We start from the raw sequence: 14,983 nt of genomic DNA on the forward strand, positions 1-14,983 counted from the left end.
GCTTCCCCCTCACCACCTTGTCCAGCACCAGTGCTTCTGCCAGGACATTGAAGTCTAGAGGGAGACGAGGTCCCTTCTGGTGTGGAGGACGGGTAGGCGATGGAACCAGTGAGAACAGATCCATGCTTCTGTACTTCACTTGCTAGTGATTTGACTTGGCTAATGAGTCTTCATCCTCTCGTATGCAAGATGAAATTCATTCATCTTTTCATTCCATTAATATTTATTGACTGCATCTCATGTGCCGGGGCCTGTGATAGGTACTGGAAATAGAGGGGTAACAAAAGAGACACGGTCCCTGCCCTTGTGGTGCTTATAGGATAGTAAGATAGACATTAAATGATCTATAGGAGATAGATATTAAATAGTCAGACAAATCACTATCTAATTATGATAACTTCTGTGATAGGAAGTAAAGGATGCTATTAGCATATAATAGGTGAACTTAATTGATGGGGGGGACAAGAAAGGGAGTATGTTAGGTCAAGTTTTTTAGCTAAAGCCAGTAAGGAAGGTGTGAGGATTGGAGACAGAGGGGTCTTCATGCAGGGTCAGTCTTTAAGCACAGTGGGAAGCCTGATGTCTAAGGACACCCTGCAGTGAGGGTGTGGGAATGGGTAAGTTTTAGCCAGAGAGGTTCTGTCCAGTCACACGAGTAGGGAGACTGCATCCTCATCCTATGTTTTAGGAGTTATTGACTGTTAATCTGTGAGAAACCACTTCCAATAAAGTCTATCAGAAAAAAAGCAACTCTGGTGGCAATAGAGGGTAAACTAAATGAAACAGACATAAATTTCTCCACAACAGTAAAAGTTAAATAAATATCACATTTGTTCTTTTTTTTTTTTTTTTTTTTTTGCGGTACGCGGGCCTCTCACTGTTGTGGCCTCTCCCGCTGCGGAGCACAGGCTCCGGACGCGCAGGCTCAGCGGCCATGGCTCACGGGCCCAGCCGCTCCACGGCATGTGGGATCTTCCCGGACCGGGGCACGAACCCGTGTCCCCTGCATCGGCAGGCGGACTCTCTACCACTGCGCCACCAGGGAAGCCCCTGTTGTTTTTCTTAATTATATCAGCATATATCAGTCAATTTTTGGCATTTTCCCTACCCTCCTTTTTTCCACCCCTCTGGATAGCACAAGAAGCCCTGGACCACAAAATTCAGGGGAAGAGGTGAAGGGCTTGGTCCTCAGTCCCCATTGCGGGAGAAGCGCTGGAAAGCGGGAGGCTGTGCTAGCAGCTCTGCCCTCCCCACCTCTACGTGGGTGCGTCCCAGCTGCCCGGAAGCCTCAGAAGCCCTGCAGCTGGATGGCCCTGCGGTCCACAAACCTCACGGCCTCTCCGTCTTGGCTCAGCCCATCTCCAGGTGTTGGTTATTCCTCCCTATTCAACCCTCGGTCCTCAGGCCCAAGCCAGTCTATTTGTTTTGTTGGCCTGTTACCTTTAAATCATACTGTTTTCAGGGCAGTCTACTCCCATCTCAAAATTCTCTTCACTTCCCCTAAATCACCCACCTACAAAAAGCAATTCGCCACCCTAAAAGGTAAGAAGAGCCCAGATATTTGATACTTGGTGATCTTTTCATCCTGTCTGGGCATGGAGGCCAGAAGAGCAGAGAAAGGTGATGCTGTTAATATTCTCTAGAAAATCTGGAGTTGCTGAAGACAAAAACAAAAGAAACTATAAACGAAAAGGCATTGGTTAACTTTGTCCTCATATCGCCCTCTTACCCAAGTATAATTTGTCTAGACTGGTGTTCTATCATCTGCTCTTAGACCTTTCTCTCGATGTTTTCTGCTTCTGATTCTCCTGGTCTTGCTTTCAAGTCTCTTCTGTCTGTCAGCCTCATAAATGCAGATGTTCCTCCAGCTCCTGCCTTTGGCCCTCTCCTGGGTGCACTCCAGGACTCCTCCAATGCGGACGTGCATGTGAATAACGTGGGGATCTCACTAACATACAAATTCTAACTCACAGAGTCTGGAGTGTGGCTGGAGACTCTGCATTTCTAAACAGTTCCGAGGCAACACCGAGGCTGCTGGTCCTCTGACCATACTGCATAGCAATAATGTATACTTCTCCTTGAGAAACTTACTTCTTCCTTTAAAAATATATTTGTATGTTATTTGCGGGGGGGGGGGAGCGGTCTCTGCATTTTCAAGAGAAAATGCCTCAGTGCAGGTAGTTTCTGTATGTCCACCTTCAGCTTTGTTTCCTGCCCAAGCTTCACACCTGCATATTCAAATGCTGTCTGGAAACATCAATGTAGATTCTACCAGCATCTCAACAGGACAAGTACACAACTTGAGTCACCAGCCTCTCAATAGCTCCTTTCCCAGTGGATCCCACCCCCGTGAAAAATATCATGAAGTAGTGGAATTCCAGAACGATGACTACCAGCTCCCCAGTGCCCTAAATGGACCTGAAAAACATGCCACTGTTTGTTGATTTGGAAGAATCAAGGATACAATTTTGAGGCAAAAGCAAATGAAAAGAAGTGAAAATCTGGTTTGGAAGCATTCTATCTTTATTTGCTTGTGTCATAAGAGAAGAAACAGTCACGGCAACAAGAGATTTATGGTTAGATAGAACTGGTTCCTAGCAAACAGGTTTTCAAGAATTTGCCTAAACTTCTATTCGGTAGCTTCACTTGAAGTTCCATTTACCACACTGCAGAGGGGAGCTCTCCAAGAGTGTTTGCTTAGGGAGGACTGTGTAAAGGACTGAGCCACTGTTTTCTTTAAATCTTATACGTTTATTTGGTGTCAGAGCCCTTGGCAAGAGAGATATGGTCAAATAGCAATAGCGATTCCAGTGGTTTACTTGAGACATACTGGAGAGATTGTACACAGTGGTATTCAGAAAGAAGAAAGGTTTTTATTTGGCTGCTGTTATATGTATTATAATCTAAATACACACACACACACACACACACACACACCTCTGATGGTTAATTTTATGGGTCAACTTGACTGGGCCTTGAGCCAGATGCCAGGCCGTGAAATTTTTGCTGTGCCATCACTTGAGCAATTTCTCCACATCTGTCCTTGCACTGCAGAGTCTAGGGATTTTCCATTTATGTCCACCTGGGATTTTTTCACGGGCTGTATTACACGTATGTTCAGGGCAAAATGGTGACACAAGGTGAAGAACTGTCAATGCTATTTATTAGAGTTTGGAGGGGGTGGATGTTCAAGACAGTTTTCACAGGAGATAGTTAAGCAGGTCTATTACAACTGCCTTCCACGAGGTTCCCCTAAGACCAATCTCTTCCCAGTGCAGCCCGATCACTCCAAGATTGCCAGAGTAAGCTCTCGAAAAAGCAAACTAATCTTAAGGCTCCTTTGACCCTGTTTGGCTCTCCGTTGCCTGCCTGATGAGACTCAATGTCCTTCACAATACGGCCCCATCTATCACTCCCTCATCTTACCCCAACTCAGCGTACTCTCTACTTTTCCACGACCCCCCAATGTCCATATTAGGAGTCTCTGTACAAGGAACCTCTGAAACCTTTCCTATGAGTCCATGGACTCAAGTTACAGATGCCTTCCATAAACATAGACTGATCATTATATGGTAGGGCACCTGACAATGGCTTGTTTTTGTGTAAGATCTTGCCTGGAAAAACACATATCTTTAGGTTATAAAGCTGCATTAAATTTGGAGAGGATGTCTAACAGAACAAAGCTTCTTTAGATCAAAGGTATTCCTTTAGCCACTGTTTGGAAAAAAGGGTAGGTCGGGTTTTAATCTATTCATAGACGTCTATGAATTTAATTTTAATTTGGGAAGGATTGAGGTTAGTTCAATTTGAATTTCAAACATTTAAAGGTATCTTCTCCCTTCACTTTATTAGATTTGAGAGGATCGACCGAACGAATAATTGGGAGAAGGGGTTATTAGCTCACAGCCAGAAAAGGACTGTATATTCCGAGTCGGTTGCTTGGAAACAGAAAGCTGGACTCCACAGGCTCTTCGGGCACTTAGGACTCCGCTTACAGGAGCCGAACATGGGCTGCGAGGCCCAGGTACCTCCTTTTCATGTCTGCAGGCATGTCACCTTTTAAGAGAGGATTTCGGAGCCACCTAAGGTTGAGTCTTTTCTCAACCTCTGGCACTTCCTATCGTTCTTTGCTTTTTTTTTCCCTCCTTTGATCTTATCACAATCAAAAATACTAAATATTTCACTCCCTTTTTCCTCTATCTTTTCCTCGAGAATACAAGTTCCATGTGAGGAGGGATTTTGGTCTTTTTTGTTCACTGCTGTATCTCCAGTGACCACCACATAGTAGAAACTCAGTAAACACAACTGAGTGAAAGCCTGCTAACTCTTCCAGAGCCTAATCTACTTCCTCCATGGAGCCTGTCCTGATTTTCCTGCTCACCTCCAATGTGCTCCGGCAGGACTCGGCCCTCCACAAAAGTAACCTCATGATTGATCTGACGTTAAAGCTCACCTCTTCCTTCTGGGATTAAACACACTTTCAGAGTGTTCAGAGATGATAAGTATTTTGATCAATTAGGATGCTGCACATGCGTTACCAAACTCAATTCCACACATTACAAATTAGGAACGATTTCACTAACAGCAGAAAATGTGAAAAAGACAGGATTTCAGCGAACTATCAGCTCAATGACTCAATAATGGGACGGAGTTCACAAAAGACTAACCAACCGCCCACACTCCCACCCAACCCAGTTTAGTTTTAGGCTTCATAACAATGAATCAAGTTCCTCCACGGTGACCTGGTTAAATCACAGACGGAGTTTCGTGATCAGTCCTAGCTGACACATTCTCAAGTGTGGAGACTGGAAATTATACTTATTTGAAAGAACTGGGAATATTTAGCCCGGGAAAGAGAACACTAGATGGCATAAGAGATGCCTTCAAATTTCTGCAGTGCTGTCATATTGGTGAAAAATTGTTTCTTCTGTGAGATCTTAAGGAAAGTTGGAAATTATAAGGAAATCTATTTTGGCTCAATCAAAGAGAGACCTTTTTTATTTTATTTTATTTTTGCGGTACGCGGGCCTCTCACTGTTGTGGCCTCTCCCATTGTGGCGCACAGGCTCCGGATGCGCAGGCTCAGCGGCCATGGCTCACGGGCCCAGCCGCTCCGCGGCATGTGGGATCCTCCCGGACCGGGGCATGAACCCGTGTTCTCTGCATCGGCAGGCGGACTCTCTACCACTGCGCCACCAGGGAAGCCCCAAAGGGAGACCATTTTAGCCCAAGGTGGCCCGTGCGGGTCTAGTCTTTGGGGTTTGGTGGGGATGGTGTGGAAGCCATCAGGCGGTGCTCAGCGACTGCCACGCTGCGGCCCTCTGGGCTGAGAGGGCGGCCCCTGGTGCACCCTGCACGCGCCCTGCTCTCGCCAGCCTCCTCCTGCCAGCTGCTTGTGGCTGCACAGTATGTTAGCTCATTGTGCTCTTTGCTTGAAGTGTCTGTGATTTGCTTTGTTCTTTAAAAACAGCATGACACTAAGTATTCCAATTCACTTACTTGATTTTCTCGCTTTGGGCAGTTGCAGGAAACTTGTAAATATCGGCTTGGCATAAACGAAGATGCGTCGGTATTGTCCGTTCTCCCTTCGCTTCCTTTCATTCTGGACCACAGTCAGACCCTTCTGTCATCGTGGACACATACCCATGGCAGATGAATGAAAGTGGCAGATACATCAATAGAACACAAGGTTAAGTATAATGCTGGGAAAACAGGATTCCAACACACCAGACTAAGAGACCGGGGTGTTTAAATTTGGTGCTGCAAAGAGCTTTTCCCCCCAAACCATGGTTTTCCTGCAGGAAAGCCTGCAGGGGCTGTCTACAAGGGGGAGAGTCATTTGAAGGCCCACCTCTCAAATACATATCTTCTGTGTCTTCATCCTCTCCCTTCCCTTCCTCCTGTCCCAATCTCTTGCCACCCAGCACACAGAACAGAGTATCTGTGACTACTCATCGAGTCCCACGGCACCGTTTCCACCGTTTCATTTAAGGCTGCGGAGAGCTGTCAAACGCCTGGGGTTTCTTGGATTCTTTTTTCCCTCCTCCACCATTTAAACATCATATCCTTTTGCTACTGTCTACTTCAGATGCCTATGATCTCTTTGGTTCTCCTCTTCTCCGGGTGCACGGTAGGTGCTTAGTAAGAACTTGTTACTGAATAAACCCTAACAGCCTACTTAGTTCAGGTTACCACCACCTCTGGCCCAGACTCCCGCAGACCTCATAAGCTGTCCTCATTGCCTCTAGCCTTGACCCTTCTTCAGGCAGCTCTTCATGATGCCAGTCAGAAGGATCTTCCTAATACGCTAATCTGATCGTTTCATTCCCATGCTTAAAACTCCTCTGTGGCTCTAAGGATAAAGTCTAGACTCTTACATGACAACCAAGGCCCTTCATGATCGACGCCTACCTTCTCTCTTAGCCCTCCCAGCCTCTTCATCTTTCTATCTTCTTGTCTGTGCCGGCAGCCCTCTCCAGTTTATATCCCCTTCTCCAGGGCTTGCCAACACCCCGCGCTGGGGTGAAGCCCTCCTTTAATGGTGGTCACTAGACTGTAAACCTCCCTGAGGTGCAGAACAAATCATATTAACTTCAGTCCAGTGTCTGGCCAACAGCAGAGGCTCTCTGAATGTCTGCAGAAAGCATGAATGTGCCCAGCGTGTTTATGCCCATTTTATAGAACTCCACTGGTCTTTCTTCAGGGAGGCAAGCACAAACACATGGAATGGGCAGCAGGTGAGGAAGACAGGATGGAAATTAAAATTCTAAAAGTCCAAACTAGGACACAGAATAATTTACATTTTCAGTTAATGGTTCTCATTTTCTCTTCGCTTTTATAACATCCTATTATTCACATGTATAATTTCATGAACAAGATCGAACTTCTACTGGTAAAAAATACAAAGATAGGGCTTCCCTGGTGGCGCAGTGGTTGAGAGTCCGCCTGCCCATGCAGGGGACGCGGGTTCGTGCCCCGGTCCGGGAAGATCCCACATGCCGCGGAGTGGCTGGGCCCGTGAGCCATGGCCGCTGAGCCTGCGCGTCCGGAGCCTGTGCTCCGCAACGGGAGAGGCCACGACAGTGAGAGGCCCGCGTACCGCAAAAAACAAACAAACAAACAAAAAAAGCCCAAAGATAATTTATATACTTCCACACTGAAAAGTGCTTAACATGTAGAAGCTGGGCATTGTAAAGCTTATTACGCAGCTTTATTGTGGAATACAGGACAGTACCTTGGTATCTGAAAGGACTACGTTCAAGGACCCGAAGAACTACTTATCAGTTATGTGATTTGGGAGAAGTTCCTGGATGGAAGAATGCACCTCCTGTTGTGCCCGGCAAGTGGGAAGGACTGAATTGTTCCTGCTCTTCCTCTCACTTGTGGTTTTAAAGAGATCTGGGAATACAGCGCTTCAATACTAAATAATTTTTTCTTTTACTTTTGAAATAAAAGGGAAGCATATTAGTTTCTTAATTCAGTGTCACTCAGATGAAGCAGCTGCCTTGGCAGGAAAAGATAATTCTTTACTTATAATTAACATTACTTTCAGAAAAATGTAATTCTGTGTCACTGATATGCAGACCTTTTCTCTTAGGCATCTTTTAAAGGAAAAACAATTACAGTTTAAAATATTACATACGTAAGAAACAAACCAGCAATTGTAATGCCCCAGTGAATCCTGAAGATTTATTATTTGGGAGAATATCAGATATTGATCCTTTGTTTTACAGCTCATGATAGTAATCAGAAAATATACATTTTGAAATGAAAGTCAAAAGAAAAGAACCATTACATATAATACAGATTACAGACATTTTACTTGTACATAAGCAAAGCAGTACTAAAAGCATATTTATGTGTCCACAGTTAGTGGACATGGCATTTTTCTGTTTAAAGCTGCAGCAACTCAAATCCTCTTCGGGTCAATAAAGAAAGACAGATTGAGAAATACATTTAGGGCTATCACCATGTCTGGCTGTAAACCTATTTTTAATCTTTTCCCTCCCCCCCATATATATATGTATATACTTTATTGCCTTTATATTTCTGCTGGTTTAATATAATTAGTATACTAAATAGTTATCTGCATTTATTTGGTTTCTAAAAATATATAAAACGCACTGGAATAGAGCTCCTGCAGCTTTCAAGCAGTCACTGTCCTGGCATCAAAAGCTTACTCTGGAAATGTAAAGCAGCAACACTGAATAAATAGTGATTGTTCTGTCTTCTCCGTACAGCTGATGGTCTTAAACCAAAACTGAAAAATACTGTAGCAAACAGTATAAACATGCAACTTAAAAAAACTGACATAATATAAAAGTAATACTTATGAGCTAAATTTAATACAATATGGACTAATAAAGACAACTTTAGGTAGAAGAGGGATGTGAACACAGCATCCTTATTTACATATAAGTTAAGGCCCAATTTTTCAAAGGCAATGCACACAAGGAACCGTCCATCTGCCCGTGCCCTTTGCGCGCCTGAAATCAAGAGTTTCTGCCTTTTCCATATTGTCTCCTCAATCCATTATTATAGTTGTAACTTGGAAAGATGTTCACAGAAACGGTTTTAAATGAAGTTTCTTTTCTCTAAAGGCCACTTTGCTCTTATTCACAAAGAAACTTTTCTTTTAATGCAGGTGCAAAATGTATTTATGTTCTGGAAGCAAGTGCTTATTTGTTCTTCTTAAACATTGTTAAAATTCCCATTTCATACCGTAACTTTTACATTTTTACTGTATTAGTCTTGTTTGAGCTCTAGTTTGATTAATTTGAACTACAGAAATTGATGACTAGCTCAGTGATGGCTGAGGGATTTAAATGGGTAACTCCTATTAACACCAAACGAAGTCTCACATATAAATACCCTGTGCATCAGGAGAAAAAAAAAAAGAAAAACGCTAACAAACCAAAATATCTCATAAGAACAACAAAAGGATTGAGGCAAGCCACTACGGATCATTTGCTGAGGATGACAAACACTCAAAAGGGTCAAATATACCAATACTATTTCAAATTACTCCCTGGTAAGAAAAAAAAATCTTCTCATGTATTTAATACTTGTAGAAAATCACAATAAAACAACTTTCAGTGTAATAATAATTTAAAAAACTTACAATCTAATTTAGTATTTAGAACCTGAATATGCCCCCAGATGCAAAATTCTCTATTTGGTATTTTTGTGTACCATTGCCCACTTCCCCTCTGAAATGTATCCAAAGATGTGGCACTTAATCTAACTCATTTGTATTCACAAGAGATAAAAATAATCAGAAATAGACTAAGATATTTTTAAGATGTTCTAGGGAAATGAGTTTTCTTTCCTCTATTTAAAAAAAATACTTAGAAAATATTTCTTAGAGATGTGCTTCCAGAAGTGTTGGTAAATATAACTGCTTAAAAAGTACAGCTGCTCATTGTATTAATCAAATTCCCATTTATATACTCTTCTCATCTAGGAAATAGTATTTCTATCTGTAGTTAGGTCTGTGAAGATTATTTGGCAGCTTGAAAATTCAGATGAAGTTGTCAGAATCCTACTCCCAGTCTTTCTTTAAAGTTATTAGGTTAATGCTGATAATAATTTACAACAATTAAGTTGGATACTTTGTGTTTTTCATGGCATGCCCAGGCATCGTTGCAATTAAAAATTGCGAAGTCTCATATATCTAGGTTTATTAACATTTTGATTTAAATAGAATGTGATCAACTTATAAAAATGTTTTTCTTTGTGAATAAGATCTCAATTTCTCTGAACAACAATAACAAAATGACCCAGTATAGAATGGAACCCTTTAAAAATAAGGCATATATCAGGCATACATAAACCATTATTGTCACAAAAATCTACAAATTATTTTGATTTTTTAATTCTAATTTTTAAATATATATGGATATGAAATAACTATTATAAACTGAGAGCAAATGTGTATAGATTGTGGCTATTAGATAAGAATCATTTATTTCTCAAGTTTTTTTCCGCAAAACAATATAATGGCAAGGTCAACTCGATAACTCCAAGAACCCAAAGAAAATATTTTTAGTTGAGGTCTGCCATTTAGCTGGACTAGAAAAGGCAACTATGCGTTATTACTTTCAGTCGTCTAGAAGCTTCTACATATTGTCATAGCCATTCTTAAAAATTTTCATTGGAAACCTAACTATAGCAGCATTCTCAGCATTCATTAAACCAAAAACAAGTCAGATGCGTTTAAAACATCAAAAATTGCCCTCATGCATAGGATATAACTTACACCTTTTTATTGTTACCATGGCATTAATATACTAATCCACTTTTATTTTGTTGCATGTAAATAATACAGACAATATGTTTTCCTCAGAATAAAAAACTACTTTAAATTTTAGATGAAAGTCTTAATTATATTGTACCAAATTCTGATCAGAGGGAAAGTAAAAATGGCTAAGAAGTATCTGACCACATCCATCTAGATACTCTTGTGCATCTTAGTTAAGTCAGTACTCATGGGAGGGGTGTTGACTCATTTTTGGTTTTATAAACAAGAAAATAATATATGTACAAATGGAGATTAATGTCCTGCAAAGGTCAAGCTGAAAATTAATAAAAACGAACACTGACTTTAACTTTATTTCCTTGGTAAAAAGTAACTAACTCCAATCTACTTTCTATTTAAGTGACTGGAAAAATTGCAATAGTTCATAATGTACACAGTAAATTCTGTGCAAGCAATAACTTATCCATGGGTGCTTACACCAATAGACCATACATATAAAGTGGGTTATTTTATTTTATTTTATTTTTTTTATTATTATTATTTTTTTTTGTGGTACGCGGGCCTCTCACTGCTGTGGCCTCTCCCGTTGCGGAGCACAGGCTCCGGACGCACAGGCCCAGCGGCCATGGCCCACGGGCCCAGCCGCTCCGCGGCACGCGGGATCCTCCCGGACCGGGGCACGAACTCTCGTCCCCTGCATCGGCAGGCGGACTCTCAACCACCGCGCCACCAGGGAAGCCCTAGAGTGGGTTATTTTAAAATAAAAAAAATATCACTTAAAGCAACCTTCCTGAAGATATCCTTGGACATCTCTCTCTTTTTTTTAAGACATTTCTAATTTATGTATGATGGCAACTCTGAGGACCCATGAGACTAAAATAATAAGGCAGGGCAGAAACAAAACACATTATGTATCAGGAAACCCCATGCCTGTTTGGATAGATATTCAACAATTACATTTTTGTTCAACAGTGTCTGAAGCACTGCAAACCTTTTAAACATGTAATTTACTTCATGAAAATATTTCTGCTCTTGTATGTGGTTCATTCATATGCTGGAAATACTGTAAAGAAAAGATGAAACACCAGATTAAAAAGAAAACCTGAATTATCTCACCTAATTAAGCAGGGGCTAGGATGGGTTCACAAGGTAAATGCAAGTCAGTTCTTCTGGAGTCAGTTTCCATGGCGGAGCCCCCTATGACACTTGTGTAGCTGTAATTCAGCAACGCATGGAGTCTGGCAACATGCACACAAAGTCATCGTCACACAATATGCAATGTAACTCAGTCACAGGATAAGTATTAATAAAAAATATTAAAATGTCAACATTCACTCCTTAATTGATTACATGGAATAAATAAACTAAGCCAGTCACGTATTTCTCTTCATTCTGAAGTCACGGTTTTATTTATGTATACACACAGTATAATACTTTCCTAATGCTCTCGAAATGCTACAAATAAAAACGAAGGCTTTGCATTACAGCTGCTGGACAAAAACATCAACACTGTGGCTGTGTGAAAACAGTTTCTTTGTTCTTTAGCATCAGTGCACAGGGTATGGCTCCAAGTGGTATGCAATTTAGGACAGAAAAAAGATACGGTGGCTTGTGAACTATATCCTCTGTTCATCATTGGCACAAAATCAAAGAAGGAATTTTCACTGTCCTCGGTACCTTTACTGGGTCTCTCCCCTGAAGACAGATAATGTTATACATATATGCCTTCAGGATTAAAACCAGACGAGATAGGATTCTGTAGAATACGAAGATTACTGGGGAGCTGCCGAGAGGAACCAGGTCGCTTCAGAGACCCCGACTGGAATGGTGCCTCTAAACAGGAAACAGAGAAAGTCATTTGATGTTTGCAGTAACCTGGAGTACTTAGCAATATGAAAAATTAGAGCTTTTCCTGCTCTCCAGAACCAAATAATATACAGTAACGATTGCAACCCCCCGTGAGTCCTGGGTGAGAGGAGAGGTTACGTCTGCTTGACCCCCTCAGTTGATAAAATAGTTTTCAGTGATTTGAACAGTTCATGATCTTTTCTTAAAAGGTGAACATTTTGCTCCTCTTTCTGGGTTGTTCAGATTATATGCATATACAGATTTAGAAGTGTCTTTTAAATATCAGCCCAAATTAACAACAAAGACTTTCAGGAGAGGAAGAAGGGCCATTAGGAACAGAGAGAAGCTAAAACTCAATTAATAAACTCAATTAATAGACTACGACTCACACATTTCAGGAAAAGTTTGTAAGGAAGCAGTTTAAAACTAATGATAGGCTATCTGGTCATCTAAGTAAATAAATAACCTAAATATTACTGATTTTCCCCAGAAACAGCAAGTATGTCAAAAATTTTTTTAAGCAGCCCAAGAATTAGCTTTGAATGGTAGGAGAACATTTTAACCGAATGTAAGCAGTTTATTCCAAGTTAAGAGCGTAAAGCTTTTTAAAAAGCGATCTCTCAAATCTTACCCCTTTCCAGGTCTGCATGCGAGGCCTCCACTTCGATGGGCTCCGCTGGCAAAACGGTGACTTTCGTCCCTGTCTGCTGGATAAACTGCTGGAGGTTGACTTGCCGCAGCTCCTTGGTCAGCTGCTCCAATTCTTGTTCTTTGTCCTAGATGGGAGTTAAATGCTTTCTAAAATTTGAGGATTCACTACTGGCCAGCTACAGACATCCTGGTGACAGCCCACCTGCTACAAGGGTTGAATGTGGGACACTTTTCACAAGAATGCATTTAACAAACCTGGTTTATATCGATGTAATGGGCTAAGGAGGTCACTTTCACTCTGCGGCATGGGCCAAAAGTTGAAGCAAATAAAGGCCAACTTCTTCAGTCTGTTCTCTTAAATGTCATGCTTTCCTCTGTTAAGAGTATACTATGCATCTGATGAAATAAATATATGTCTATAAACTTCCATGAATAAAACACTGGATTCCATCCATCCTGGTGTTTACAGCAAGCTTGCTAAGCTGTTCACAATTAAACTTCCTTATTATCTACTTCATAACTGACTGCAAAATTAATAGTCACTTGGGTCCATGAGATTCAGGGTTCTTGTTTTTTTTAAACTGTTCAAGTTTTCATGGGATCCATTACTGAGATTTATATCATAGCAAGGAAAGCAAGGAGAGCAAGATTCCCACTATGGGGTTTTTTAATCCTTGATGAGCAGATCTGAGAACTGAAGAGCGCTAAAGTAAGGAGACCAAGTTTGGATGGCCAGAAAGCTCCAAAAGCAAGGAGAGGCATTCTGTTATCAAACGGACTTTCTTCTCTTTCTCTCCTTTAGGGCACTGTAAGTAAAAGTGGCAAGGCCGCATCCAAGCTGGTTGTGTCAGAGGACGTAGTGAGGATATAGGGGAGAGAAAACAGAAAGGCGGGGTTTTTCGCTACTTTGAGTGTAGGGGGTACTTGGAGATACGTTAGTAGTTTGCCTGTTAGATACTTTTCACAGGTAGTGGGGTTTATTAGTAACAACTGTCACAAATTAGTGTTTCCTGTAATATCAAGGCAATGTAATTTCCAACCGCACTCGTTTTGTGTTGAAGTGAATCCAAATAGTAAAATGCTGACAAATCATAAGTTAACAACCTTCTATTATATGAGAAATTCCTGACTGCAAATTTGGGTGGTAGTTCTACCTCTCACTGCAGTTAGTGGCAGAGAAAGGAAATCACATCAGTTCTTCCTGAAACGTCAGCTTTCTCTGCTTGTGGAACTGTTCCTACTCTACAGCAGCTCTTCTCAAACTCCGGTGCGCACAGGCACTATGTGGAGAGGCTGTTACTACAAACACTCTCAGTTTCTAACCAGCAAGCCTCACGGTTCACGCTTTGATCCATGATCACACAGCTTCTAAACCGGCACTGTCCAGTTCAGCAGCCACTGCACGTATGTGCTACTGAGCACTTGAAATGTGGCCAAATGTGACTAAAACAGAAATGTAAATGTATTTAATATTTTTAAAGAGCTTTATTGAATATTATTTAACTTTAATTTATTTAAATATAAGTAGCCGTATTATAATCAACTGTGTCTCTTTCTCTTTCAGCTGTTAGAAACTGATGGCTCTTTGCAACTCCCATTAACATTACCACACTGTCTTTTCAAGAATGGGTATCCAAGAAATACAAGCTGAGTGATCATGGAGTAAGTGTGAAATAGAAATGTTCTCGTACCCACTAGAGATGGGGAAAAATCAAAGAGGAACCTGCCCCTCCCCTCAGGGAAGCAAAGGACAGTTACGGGAGAGGGGAGGAGGTGGGGTTAGCAACAAAGGAGACGTGAGAGAGAAGCAGCCGGCTAGCCGCACAATCACTGGTGAACCAATCCTTGGTAATCTCTTTCAGCTCTTGTTTCCCTGTCACTAAAAGGAGAAGGTCAGATTCACTATCTCATCATTAGTGTCCATTCCAGCTCTGAGATTCTCATCTCCTGTATCCGATTACCTAATGCTATCACTGCCACAGTAAGAAAGCTTCTTCCGTGGAAAAGGATCTGCGTGGCTTCAGCTCTCATCTTTGTTTTGGCCTCATATCTTAGCTTTGTCATAAGTCACAGAAATTCTAAGAAAATGATAAACCAAAGTAAGTTTCTAACTTTAAATGTAAGAGAAAATGAATAATCAGTAAAGAAGATGCCGAAATATATTTAATTCTTTTTTCTCTATATATATTTCCAGTCAACTTTCTGTGTTTTATTGAACATTTTTTC

The 14,983-nt window shown here is 41.3% G+C and overlaps 1 protein-coding gene across 3 annotated transcripts in view; it reads right to left on the reverse strand.

The window, feature by feature from the left end:
- Positions 1-7,661: 7,661 nt before the first annotated feature.
- RASSF8 (Ras association domain family member 8) overlaps positions 7,662-14,983 on the reverse strand; it is a 129,936-nt gene continuing 122,614 nt past the window's right edge. For all 3 annotated transcript variants that reach the window (XM_030830543.2, XM_060305883.1, XM_060305882.2), the window contains exons 4-5: positions 12,738-12,882; positions 7,662-12,091 (exon numbers count right to left, since the gene is read on the reverse strand). In XM_030830543.2, the coding sequence (XP_030686403.1) occupies positions 11,970-12,091; positions 12,738-12,882 (267 nt within the window). In that variant the 3' untranslated portion in view covers positions 7,662-11,969. The remainder of the gene's footprint in view (positions 12,092-12,737; positions 12,883-14,983) is intronic.

Source organism: Globicephala melas, chromosome 10 (genome assembly GCF_963455315.2).
Source record: "Globicephala melas chromosome 10, mGloMel1.2, whole genome shotgun sequence".
Lineage (NCBI taxonomy): Eukaryota > Metazoa > Chordata > Mammalia > Artiodactyla > Delphinidae > Globicephala > Globicephala melas.